General features: G+C 37.8%; 1 protein-coding gene across 1 annotated transcript in view; it reads right to left on the reverse strand.

Annotated features, from left to right (window-relative positions):
• Positions 1–1,399: 1,399 nt before the first annotated feature.
• epha2b (eph receptor A2 b) overlaps positions 1,400–13,518 on the reverse strand; it is a 40,857-nt gene continuing 28,738 nt past the window's right edge. Inside the window, exons 10-17 of the mRNA XM_007246248.3 lie at positions 13,275–13,400; positions 11,382–11,567; positions 11,196–11,257; positions 10,251–10,460; positions 9,929–10,078; positions 9,569–9,762; positions 8,304–8,459; positions 1,400–3,785 (exon numbers count right to left, since the gene is read on the reverse strand). Of these exons, the coding sequence (XP_007246310.3) occupies positions 3,677–3,785; positions 8,304–8,459; positions 9,569–9,762; positions 9,929–10,078; positions 10,251–10,460; positions 11,196–11,257; positions 11,382–11,567; positions 13,275–13,400 (1,193 nt within the window). The 3' untranslated portion in view covers positions 1,400–3,676. The remainder of the gene's footprint in view (positions 3,786–8,303; positions 8,460–9,568; positions 9,763–9,928; positions 10,079–10,250; positions 10,461–11,195; positions 11,258–11,381; positions 11,568–13,274; positions 13,401–13,518) is intronic.

Below are 13,518 nucleotides of genomic sequence, written 5' to 3' on the forward strand. Positions count from 1 at the left end.
TTAAGCAATACATTTTATAAATGTTTCTTAATGTCTTTACTAGTGTCAAACTGTCAATTAACATTTTTCAACATTTAACAATGTTTATTACTGTCGTAAGGGGTTTATTTGTGACCCTGATTGGAAAGTGTTTCTTTTCATGCAGTTTCATAATTAACATAATATAATATAATTGACATAATATTGTACTTTTGTAATTTTAGGACTTTTTGTAGCTACAATTTTTAGTAAGTTAACCTTGCCCGCGGGGTTACATTGTAATGTTTGAATTAGGGCAGCAACTAATTAATATTTTTGCAAACCACTACTCTGATGATTATTTTGTCGATTCGTCACAATTATTTTTGTCCTCCATTCCTTCCTTTTGCGAAGCTCCCGATCCAGTGCATGTTTTACTGCGTCTTGACAGCTAAACATTTAGGGCCCAAAACTGATTTTGCGGAACATTTTGACGTACCTATGTAAAATTACAAGACATACACACTGGCCAGATGTCGTTATTTTCAGGAAATTCTACTTAAATATGTCTTTAATTAGGTGTAAATATTACACTTTTTGAATTCATCATTACTTTGTTACTTTGAATTTGACCATGTTTTGATCAAAAATGTAATCTAGCTCTTCTGTTGCTATGAAAATGTACTGCATTGAACATCTCTGGCAACCTTGGATATTGCACTAGTTTAAGCTTCTGACGGGCGTGTTTTAGACAGACCTGGCAAGACCTGCTGGACCTGGCAACCCTGACTGCAGCTGGCGGTAACTCGCTTTCTGCTTTCTCTCTGTCACTCAAAAGACAACAGAAGGCACTAAATGAGGACTTTATACACTTGTTTAAATATATATGAATTTTTTAAGAATGTTAAAATATATAATAAATACTATTTTTTTTTTTAGAAATACAGACTGACATGCCACAGGTAATTGGACAGGAACTAGTATTGTGCCCCTTTTGTCATGTCCCATGGGAGCTAAAGAACACTGCACTGACTTGTAGGATAGATGTAAGGCAGTGCTGGACGATATGGCCAACATTTTATCAGTATATTTCCTAATTTCAGTCAATAAAATTATAATATTGATAAGAACAGTATAAAAGAAACCACCTGTGATGCAGCTACATCATCACACACTATAGAGGCCTGTAGTCTTCTGCTGTTTCTGCTCTTAAACGCAGTGAACTGAGAGCAGTGTCCTCAGTCAGTAACAGATGCTGTAAATATTGTCAGTACCTGTGACTCTGAGAATGGAGGAAAGTTAAATGCCCACACAACTTTTGAGAAATAGAATGTCTCATCTGGCACCCACTCTGAGACCTTACGCTTACGCTTTCAACCTCACACACAAGATCAGAAAACTTCAACTTTATTTATAGAACAAAACACAACAGTCAGTGAAATAAGACTACGAAGATTTTATTGTGAATGAAAAATATTTCATTACAAATATATCCCAGCTCAATATTGTTTGAACACAATAAATAAAACTAAAATAAATAGACTATTAAATAAAGTACAAAACAATTGGGCAAATCAGACTTTGAGAACTTGCCAATGTGTGATGTGTTTTTAGATTGTATACATTTTTTTAAATTTTCTTTTTCCATCATATGAAGTAAGCTTAACATTAAGCCATTTAAACAGGATAAAACATGACTCAATTCAAGGAAGGAGATCAAAAACTGCAATCCTTTTTTTTTTCATTACTTCTTTTTCTGTGTTGGTTTCCTGCCACATCATGACCTCACGCTTACCGTCTAATGTCATCATAAGGAAATCAGATACCACACTTATCATGAATGTATCACCACAGTGTCATAATAAAAAGGGAGAATAAACAGATCAGTGGCAAACAGTACTACACATTAACAATCAGCAAATTGTCCATTTGCTGCAATTTATATTTACAAATTAAGAAAAAGGAATTAAGAGTAATTAAAGTCCTTAGTAAGGCACTACCAGGCCGTACATTCTCTATTTCAGTTCGTGACAGGAAAGAAAGTGGAATTTCCCTCAAATAAGATTTTTGATAGTATGGAAAAAGGTCAATGCACTGTACAGCATTTCATCCCATAGTATCTGGTTTCATAGAACATAAAATTAGAAGGAAACTAGCCTGTCCAAGTCATTTAGAGAATTTGCATTATCAGCATTATTATTATGCATGTAAACACGATCATGCTGGTACACTAAAATAAAAGAAAAAAAAAAATAGAAAAAGAAAAAATGTATAACAGAACTTGGTCTTTCATCTTTTCATCAGTGAACAGAGCAGCTCCTTTATGTCTTTCTTTTTTACAACAGTTGCTTGTTTGGATTGTCATTTGTCCCACATACCACAAACTCAGAACCGTTCGCTGGCATCTCCCGGAGATGTCATATATTTTCATCTGATTCAATCCGACATAACGCTGCAGTTATGCGCATCAAATTATAACTTACAGCATTTTTTGTTCCTCACCCATTTCCATTTTGTCATCCTGGCTCGGTTCTGAATGTCACATTACCATAATGTTCTTTAATGATAAAGGATGAAACATGGGATAGAGAAAAGCCCCAGCATTTAAATGGAGTCATCTCATCCACTGCTTCCAAATCCAATTCTTTTACTATTTAAGTGCTATTTTTTTACTGTAGCTGTGGTGTCTCTACTCCTTATGCTTGCAGTGTTTTTTTTTGTTTGAGTGTCTAACCTTGCCATTTCTTCTTTGGATCAAAGAAATGTGAACAGACTTGTAGCAATAAGAGCTTAATGGCAATGTCATACTCACTTATAGCAGGCGATACAGCGGCCAGCACAAGCTGTGCAGCTATACCGAGCCTGTAGGGCTTTTTATATAGCCGTTTATGTCCTGCAGTTTATAAGACAATGTCATAGACTGACCGAGCTACAACCATTATTTCCACTCTCTGCTACTGAAGACTAACGTCAGATAAACGTCCCTTTTCTCTTTTCTTATCTGCAATGAAGCAAAGTGTTTTTGTGTAGCTTGCTATGCTGCTATAATTCAAAAAGCATTGCTGTTTATGCAAAATAATTGTTGCTATTATTCACAATGTTATTGCAGCTCTTGCATATGCATCATTAAACCCATATCGCAATACCGATATAAATATGATTTATATCTTGCAGCTCTATAAAAGACCTTTCTCTAATTCGTGCTACACTTCCCAAAGAAGAATTATATATATATTCAACGTTTTTTGCTACAAGATCAGAGCAGAATGATCATTTGCTGGCAACTTAGTAAGCATGCACATTAAACAAAACGAAACAAAACAAAAAACGTAGAAAAATTACTATTATAAAGCTTAAGAAGAAGTGTAACTATTTTCTTTCAGAAAAATAAAAAAAAAGTGTGTTGTAAAAATATATTTCTAATGTACACGTTTCGACTGATACATCATTTAGCTTTTTAAACTTAAAAAAAGGTAATCCTTTTTTTTTTTGTTGTTGTTGACTTATGCATCCCCTTCGTTTTGATATTGAGCATATCAAATCTGCTACAAGTCTCCATCACTATGAGAGTCTGTCTAGCATGTCTGGAGGGTGATGCCTGCCTGGGTGAAAGGCCGTCCCTGCAGCCCAGGCCCAGCGCAGCTTAGAGTTCTGTTCACCAGCAGCTACTCAGAGAGTTCTGGTCCTCTTGGCGAGCCCCAGAGATTCTGGGAGTTCTTCACACTGCAAATACACTCAGGGTGCTGGTCTGGTCCTTAAGTCCCAGGATGCTGTAGGCAATTCTCTTCAAGTGACCCGGCAGACGGACTCCGATGTTACGGATATCCCTAGAAAAGAGGAGAAAAAAAGAGACTGTAAGGAAAAGGGAATGAAGGCTGGTACAGTAATACAAATTTACAAATGTTACAGAATTTAAATCTCTGTGAAATATAGTATAATCAAGAACCAAAGCCAAGGCATTTGATCTAATTCTCTTACAATGTATCTGCAGATATGGGAAAATTAAATTTGAGTTTTAGGAACAGTTTTGCAATAACAAAATGGCAAAAAGCACACAACACCAGTATTAATATGTGATTACAATATTAAAGTTCGGTTTGTCCAGAAATACAGGAAAAATGTTACTTAATACTTTTGTAACACTCTACAATAAGGATACATAAATCAACAGTACTTATGACAGTATGTCTCAACTAGAAACATTTTCTGGAGAAAATGTAGGATGGTTGCGCACCTAGAATGGCCCCCACAGGTTGCTATGGTTTTAGCTAAGGTGTTGTGATGGTATCTGTGCTGGTTGCTAAGGCATTGCCAAGTAGTTGCTAAGGTAAATTGTTACCATATTAATTAAATCATTAAGTTGCAATAAGGGTATATTTAATTAACAGTACTTATGACAGTATCCCTCAATTAATTATTAAAGGACACTTCTTAAGACATTAATAATCATTACAACCTAATTTCTTAATTATTATTTACAACATTAAGTATTATATTTAAGTTATGTTTAATAATTAATTAAACATGAATTAATTAATTAAACTTAATTAATTAATACATTAGTTAAGCATTTAACAATGTTTATTACTGTTATGTTAATTATTTTAAGTACTGTTATTTGTGACCCTTATTTCATTGTTTCCAGTATTTCAAACTTAAATAACTTTAAATAACTTTTCTTACAATGAAAATAGTGTTTAGTGAAAAATTGGGGTTATCTAATTGATCTTTAAACTCAGGCTATTATTAAGATAAATCAGTAATCCAGCATCTGACATTAGGAAAATAGGTATTTTTTGTCTGTCACTTTATGTCTTTCAATATGGGAGATGGACAAATGAATTCATTTTTTTTTTTTTTATATATATTTTTAGTAAAACTTTTTTATGGATCCCCAGACGCTCTGCTTTCAGACTAGTAGCAATATATATATCATACATCACATGACTAGCGGGAATAGACTGTAGCTTGGCTGTTGACGGTAGCACGTATTAGAGATCACAATTGCCTGTTCTGCACAATTCACAATCATGTTGAAACTTGACTCATAACTGAGACCATTGAGCAGCTGCTGATTCTAGTCCCTGAACATTTTATGGGAAACATGGAAGCCGCGTTACTTGGTTCTTTCAGAAACAAGTCTAGTTTTTTTTTCCAGTGAGGACTTTACTGAGTAATACGTTCCTAGGGCTGGTGGGTGGTGTGGGTGGACAGTTTACGGGCTCCGCCTAATCGAGTATGGACATCTAAAAAAAAAAATAATAAACCTGGCTTGGCTGTATGGCTCTGGGAATTAACTGTAATTGCTTGGGGACCTTGGCATTATGTGGAGGTTCTTGAGACTTTAAAGGATTTTTTTATACCTGGTCAGAATCTGTAAAATTGAGTTTGTAAGTTTGTTGTGTTTTCCATTGGTTCACCAAAATCCCATGATCGTGTTCTATCGGCTTACTGGTTAAACCTATCTGTTACTGAAAAAATCAAGTAAATACAGGAAGTACCCCTGATCACTCGCAATGCTCCTGACACTCTGGGGCATCTTATTCTGTTAAGCCTCTCAAAGCCACTCTATTTCTGTGCAATTTAACATGGAGCAGCGGGAGAAAGGCCATGTTTATAGCTGTAGTAAATATCTGAGGGCTATACCAGCCTTACTGTATTCACACCTGGCCAAACAAATCATATTAAGGGTGAAAACAATCCAGATTCAAGTCAGATTTAACTGAACTGAAATGGGAAGGTGTGAAAGTTAATAAGTAAAATTAATCAGAGAACCAAACTGGATACAAATACTTTTTTAATAGAATTTTACCTTCACCAATGGCTTCCATTATAAGGGAGTTTTGAATTAATCTGTTTTCAGCTCTATTCTAAGCACAAGAAAAGGTCTAAATCAGACTGTAGCTATCAAAAGTACAATGTCCAAAAAAAAAAAAAAAAGATTAGGCTGTAAAAGCCAGAGTTTTCCTTTTAAAGCTCAATATAGCACTCTATTCGTCAAGTGTTGCTTGAAAGAAGCCATGCACTCAGGCACCTCACACATGCCACTGTAGCCAAGTCCTAATTACAGCTTTAATTAACAGCCTCGATGACTTAACAAGGTTTCCCTGTCGCTACCCTGACTCATTGTTGCGGGCAACCCCAGGCAGTGGAAGATTCGTAAATAGTTTGGGCTTTTTAAGAGCGCAACCAGATGACAACAGATGGAACACTCAACCATAACATAAAATAAAACAAAAACCAAGAAGATGAGGGGAAAAAAAAACACACGACAAACACATCAAAGGCATTTCTGTTTCTCCGCACATAGTTCATCCAGCTTCCAAGCTAAATACACTCATGGGAGTGGAGCTAGAGGTCAGAGAGCACCCAGCTACAGTAGCCTCCTCAACCTCTCCATCACCTACGCTTCTCCACGAGCCATCCATAAGCTAGAATGCGTTTTCTGTTCGCTCTGAAATATCTATCCCCCTACAGGGACACTTCCCTCCACACTTCTATTAGCTATTATAGCTATTATTTCTGTTCTCAATGATCCCTTTATTCTTAACTCCCCCCACACCACTCTGCCGTTTTATCCTGTTGTTTTAAGGGGAGCTGCCACATGGCTCATGGCCTCAACAGGGAAAAACCGGCGGTTACTGGCTACAGCAAGCACACAGCCCTCGACTGGTGCTGTGGGCGAAGAAGGGAGGGATGCGAGAGAGAGAGGCATCAGAAGGGTTGGAGGACGGGATGGATGGAGCAGGCCACAGGCTACCACATCCAGGCCATCAAAAAAAATGAAGGAACAAAAAAAAAAAAAGCTGATGTATTCTCACTCTCTCACTCTCCTGAAACTCATGTAAATGTCTCGCATGGCAGTTAAACAGTAATTACCCAACGCGGTTTTGATCTTGGCCAAATACAGTAAAGCAGAAATGGTCTGTGGCTGTGCAAGCTTATGCTGGTAACCAGTGCATAAATTTAAGCCACGTTCAATTTGCAGCGCTTCAAAAACAACTGTTTATTCATTCTTCAGAGACGACAAAAACTCCAAGATACGATCTTACTCAAATACAATACTGTCCATACAGACCAGCCCCAGAGCCAAACCTGGAAATGTGCCACAATCAAACTGATTTCACAGATTCCACAAAGACAGATTGTGTTCACCTAATCAGGGCCTGTAGGTCCATCTCATTCAAATGCATGTTTTGCATAATGACGGTTTGCAAGCTCATGCTTTTTGAATACCGCAGAAAGGAAGACCAAGATCATAATTCTGCTACACAGAGTTGTACTTTTCCCTTACATTTGTAATTCATAAGGTTACAAAGCATTCCTTTTAAAATCCATGGATTATTTCGGCGTCATATAACCTTGTATCTCAGACATGGAAAGTTTACAGCAGAAGGAAAGTACATTATACTAACCTAAGTGTAAATGAATAGAACTACACTAGAACAAATTCTGATCTTATTAAAACTCAAATATATAAAACTAAAAAATAGAATTGTTGTTATTATATTTAATAAAATAGCTTCTATTTATGTACCATAATAAAAACATTTATTATTTAATTCTGCTTGGGTAACTTTTTATTTGTGAGAGGGGTTTGTATGGGATTCTTGAGCTTTGCTGTGTGTTTAATTGCATTCAATGATAGAAAGGTTAGCATTGTGAGTGTAGAGGGTGTGTGTCAAAAGGATGGTGGCCATGTTCTGGACATGGCCCTATCCATTACTTTCTGGGGTTATTCTTTTCCTTTCCCTTTCATTTTGGAAAATAAAAGTGTGTCCTGTCATTTTTTTTTATTATTTTGTCAATATCCATAACACCCCATCCCTAACCCATCCCAAATATACTGGTTGGGGCACCTTCTATACCATGACTCTTCTATAACATGCTTTACAGTAGGGATACTGCTAATTGGTTAATGTTGATATGCTCCAGAGAGTCCTATTTTATTGGCTATAATTCTCTGCAGGGTCTAGATAAGCTGTGCATATGCTTTCGCCATTTATGTTAACAAATTGGGGGAACTTTTAAGGCTGAATGCATTTTAAGAAGGGGTGCCCACAATCCTAGTATTACTTTACATATCCTTCATGTACTACTCAACCTTTTACTTGGAAATACTGGACTATTTTGCATATTGCATTATAATTTCAGGATTAATGGACCAATAGAAATTGCTAAATGGCTCAAACTAATATCTTTTTTCATAGACTTCTACGGAAACTTAAGGTTTTTTCCCTTCTCCTGTAAATTTGTCTTCACTTTAAACCCACGCAAATATGCATGACGAGTCTTCACTCATAAAATCTGCACTACTCTCTGAGGGAGTATCCAGTGCTACTTACTCGCTCTTCATCTGCAGCACCTGCTCCATGCTGACGATGCCAGCCATGCTGAAGTTTTCACTGTACTGACTCATCTTGATGGACTCCAGCCACTCAGACACAGTCCTGAAGGGAGAGCCATCGGAGCCGCTGGTGCTGGGGAGCCGAATGGACACTCTAGAACAGAGGGAGGGACAGAACGTCAAACAACATCAGCAGACCACACAAGGACAGCTTTGTGTGCATTCTTTTGTGGCAATTACTGAGCAGAAGAGAAGCAGTCAAAGAAATAAAAACCTGTTTGTTCAGCTACAGGATCTGATAAAACAGTCCAGCCCATCATTTCTCCTCCCTTTCGCACGAAATGTGTACATACGGCATGACGATCGCTAAAACATGATCTCTTAAAGCCAATTCATACATGTCCTAACTTTCCCAACAGCCATTTGGTTTGCCGTGAGGTTCAGCTGCCTATAAAATTGTAAGAAAAGTCCCAATGCATGTCTCAACTTCCCCCTTCAAGATTTTCCATGCAAGTACAGAACTAGAATTAAAGATAGGAGATCTCAATGATCTTTTTTCAAGTCCCTTTGAAAGTCCTCACCAAAATAAAAAAAAGTTTATTTATTTGTTTTGTGCAATAATTTAAAACTTTTTTTTTTTTAAATAAAGACCTACCAAATGTTTGAGATGGCATTTTGTGGTGAGTTTTGGAGTTTTAATTCAGATTAATTTGATCACAATACATACATATTTAAGGCTTGATTATATGGGGAAACTAGGGTTCAAATCCTGGTCTGGGTCAATATGTCGTGCTACACCAATAAGAGTCTGTAAGCAAGATTCACTACACTGGCCAGTCTTTTTAATACAATTAATCTTGTTGATCTGTATATTACACACATGTATATCACATATATACCCCTCTCTCTCTTTATAATACATTATATTTTGACATGTGTAAAAAATCATTTGAAATAGCCCTTCCAATTAAAGGCAGAAATCAACAAATATAATAACTTTTTTTTTTACATAAATACTTTTTTACATAAAGACTTACATTTCCACATTCATGAAGGCACTTAAAAATAATAACGTACAATTGTAAAGAAAATAACTGATTTCTCCCAATAGGGAGAAATGCTTGATATATCGTTTTTCGTAGGAAAGGGTCGATTAACGCTCCAGTATTTTAATGTGAGGATTGATTTTCAAAAGGAAACATCAGAACTGGATGTGGTGACACTTGCGGTTAGGACTGCTTAAAAAAACAGCCAAACTCTTACCGAGGGTCGAAGTCTGCAATGGCCTTGAGAGAGTCTGGACTTTTGAGGAGTTTATCCAGCAGGCTGACGATGTCCTGGAAGCGAGGCCGTTTGGAGCGGTCCTGGAGCCAGCACTGCAGCATGAGCTGGTACACAGCTGAGGGGCAGTCCATCGGAGCGGGGAGCCGAAAAGCCTCATTAATGGCTTTCATCACCTACGGAGAGTCACAAGGGAAATAAAGAGATTGTAGACCACAGAGTGCCAAAAGGAAGATTGTCTGAGATAAGAGTAGGAACAGTCTGTCACTCTTTCGAGTTAGTGAGGTGTGCTAATAACACTCAGCCACTGTTCGGAGCCAATGAAGTGTGACCCTGCTGTACCTCGTGGTTGCTCATGTCCCAGTAGGGTCTCTCCCCGAAGGCCATCACCTCCCACATGACTATGCCAAAGCTCCACACATCACTGGCTGAGGTAAACTTCCTATAAGCGATGGCCTCTGGAGCGGTCCAGCGGATGGGAATTTTGCCTCCCTTTGGAAGAAACCACAAAAACACAAGTCAGACCAAGCGTTTCACTTTCAAACAACATCCCAGAAATAATAATAAGGTCGAGCTAATGTTAAAATAAAGACAGCTGGAGCTTGGAACAGCTTGTGCAAACATTCTACCAAAAATATTTCATTAAATTGCTAGGTGAGCTTACACTAGTGGTGTAGGTGCCCTCGGGGTCGTCCTCCAGAACTCGGGACAGACCGAAGTCGGACACTTTGCACTCCATGTTACAGTTGACCAGGATGTTGCGGGCGGCCAGGTCTCTGTGAACGTAGCTCATGTCTGAGAGGTACTTCATACCGGCCGCAATACCGCGGAGCATGCCCACCAGCTGGAATGAGGGCATTTCTCCATCATGGTCCTGGGAAAAACATTGAGGCATTTTATAAGTTTTGTATGTTTTTTAGAGCACTTTTCACATCATGAAGGCAGTTTTAATTAACTTGGTCTTTGTATCTGGTAGACCATCAATACAGGGGCTTAAGTCTATCATTATCTAAGAGTGTATTAAGCATCAGGCCAATATCTGTGTAAAAACTGGATTGGATAGTGAATGGAAAAAAGAATAAATCCGTAATGTAAAAATCCTGAAACAGCAGGTATATGTTGTTAATATAAAACTTAATACAAAAAATCTGTGTAGAAAATGTAAATTGTGGCATCTCACAAACAACTAAAATAAATGCTTTTTTCAGACTTACATTTCACAAACTGACAATTACTTACAAATAGCCTCCTATTATCTCAGACAAGTAAAATAATCCCCCAAAAGACTAAGTGACATTAGTGACAAGGTGTATATACACTGACATGCCATAAGTCATGTAATCACAGAATGTAAACTGATCCAAAATTTTAACCTCAGGCGACGGCTTGTGAACACCCACATCTATATAAGTTGAGAGGTGTTATCTTGTGAGAAAGGATAACACTGACCAGAAGAAGGCATTACCATCCACAGTGGACAGTGCAGTGTGGTAATGATTTTGACTGATTTTGACACATATTCTTTTACAGGAAATGGCAAAAGTCATGGGGTACAATACTAGCTTTCCCTCTCAAGGCATTTAGCAAATCGGTGTACAGCAAAACTCACCCTCAGATATTTATCCAGTGCACCATTCTCCATGAACTCAGTGATGATCATGGCATGCTTGACTGAAAAGAAAAGAAAAAAAAACCCCACAAAAACAGGTGTTACATTACTGAAAGGTAAGATGATTGACAGAAAAATATGGAAAATAAAAAGATAGGATAAAATAGGTAAGAGATGGATAGTTACATTTGGTCACCACTCCTTCCAGACGAATAATATTCTGATGGGAGAACTGGCCCATGATGCTGGCCTCGCTCAGGAAGTCCTGCCTCTGCTTCTCGGTGTAGCCCGGCTTGAGCGTCTTAATGGCAACTGCTGCTTCTTTCCGTCCAGGAGCCTTCAAGATGCCTCGATAAACCTCTCCAAACTCACCTACAGCAGCAGCAGAGTCACCACCATGCAGAGGAACATAAGGGTGTCAGATAAGCCACACATCAACCACTCTGATCTCACACGCTTTTGGCACAGGGGTTATTAAGTGACATTTGGAGGAAGATCTTTGAAGCCTTCTCAGATAGCATGGAGAGGAAATAGTAAACAAGGCACGTGGGTGAGAGCACCTGGAGCCGTGGGCTACAATGAAACTCTAGACTGGTCAGAATGACTGGGGGAGGGGGAGAGGGGTGGACATGTGCGATTGTGGATGGCGGGAGGAGTGGAGGGGGGGGTGGTGTAGCGGAATCGGCTGTCATGCGCAGAGGAAGCGGTGAAGGAAGGCCGTGGGAAGGCCTGCGGGGGAGTTCACAGGGGAAAGGTGAACACGCTGCCCTAATCTTCTCATCTGAAGGGTTAGGGAGGGCTGGCCAGTGAGGTATAGCCAATAAATAGAGGCTTTTGTTTAAATTGGCCTTTTTTGAGAGCTCACTCTCACATAAATAAACTCCAGAATTAATTGGTCCGTTATTAGCACTCCGTTTTAAACTAAAGCCTGCGGGACACGAGGAGGCCATACATCGGGTTAAGAAAACAACACGGACTTCGTTTGACCGTCTTTAGAAGGATAACAAAACGACCCTCTAGAGAGAGAAGCATGCCACACTAAAAATATATCAGGACTCTCTTACTCTGCACTCTTAAAAATAAAAAAGATTATCGGCTTGGGCATGTGGATCTAGGGAAAACCCTTCGTTTATATGATGTAGATGGTCTTTACACGGACACGTCCCATTTACAACAGTGGTTCTTCAAAGCACTTTAAACAACTACTCACTGAAAGGAATGTCATTTGATTTGTTTTACTAAACATTTGGCATATAAAATTATAATATACACATTAACAAAGACAAAACAACTCTCCAATATTTCCTTTAACGTATAAAACTCCATTAACCCCCTCCCTCCCACCCCCCAAACTCTGTTGGTCTACTAAATCTAAGGAGACGAAAATAAATAAGTAACAATGTTATGAGTTAAATAACTAGATGAGATAAAGAAATAAAATAATAATACATAAAGAAATCGTAATGAATATAGTATGTTCTCAAAAGTAATTAGATTAAAAAAAACAACTGTTAAAAAATAGTCTGTTTATGAACCGAAGTGGTGACTGGTCAAAATATGAAATTTATATTAATTAAGGAAGAACATTAAATTAGTCAACCACATGAAATCTGAATAAGGTAATGAAGATTTTATGTACAAATGTAAATGTCTTTGAATTTATCTAGCAGTAAATTAAAAACTCAATGTAGAGAAGAGTTTAAGGGTTGTTTGCGTGTTACTAGACAGAGACTGAGTTACTGATTTTATTGTTTATTTGAAATTAAACCTTGATAAGTATTTTATTGCAGTATTATATTCTTAAAACTATTGAAAATATTTCATTTTAAAATGTGAAATATTGTGATATTACTTTAGAGCCATATCGCCCACCTCTAGTGATTACTGAATTCACACATGCACAATTAGATTGCACCAAGAGTGAATACAATATAACTGAATAAAAAAAAAAGTGGGAAAACACCATCTTCAGTAAGTATGTTTTCTTTAATAGAACTCTTTATGAGAATGTTTATTATGAATACTGTCTCAATCATGTTCTCAAATGTAACTGTTAACAAATTTAACAAATACACCAACCTGCTCCAATCACTTTCTGTTTAGTGATGTGGCTGGGATGAATCTCACTGGCGAACTTCATCACAGCCGTGTTGGGGTCTTCATATGTGTGAGGATCTACATAAGTCTTCAGGGGCTTCAGTTGCTCTGTAGAGGAGATTTACTCAAATTAGTGAAGATCAGACAAGGAGAGGAGAGTGGAGCCAGTGAGATGTCTGAAAGCGGGAGGATCAATTTGAGGGAAAAAAAAACACAGGCTTTCAAG

Source organism: Astyanax mexicanus, chromosome 13 (assembly GCF_023375975.1).
Source record: "Astyanax mexicanus isolate ESR-SI-001 chromosome 13, AstMex3_surface, whole genome shotgun sequence".
NCBI classification, from domain to species: Eukaryota; Metazoa; Chordata; class Actinopteri; order Characiformes; family Acestrorhamphidae; genus Astyanax; species Astyanax mexicanus.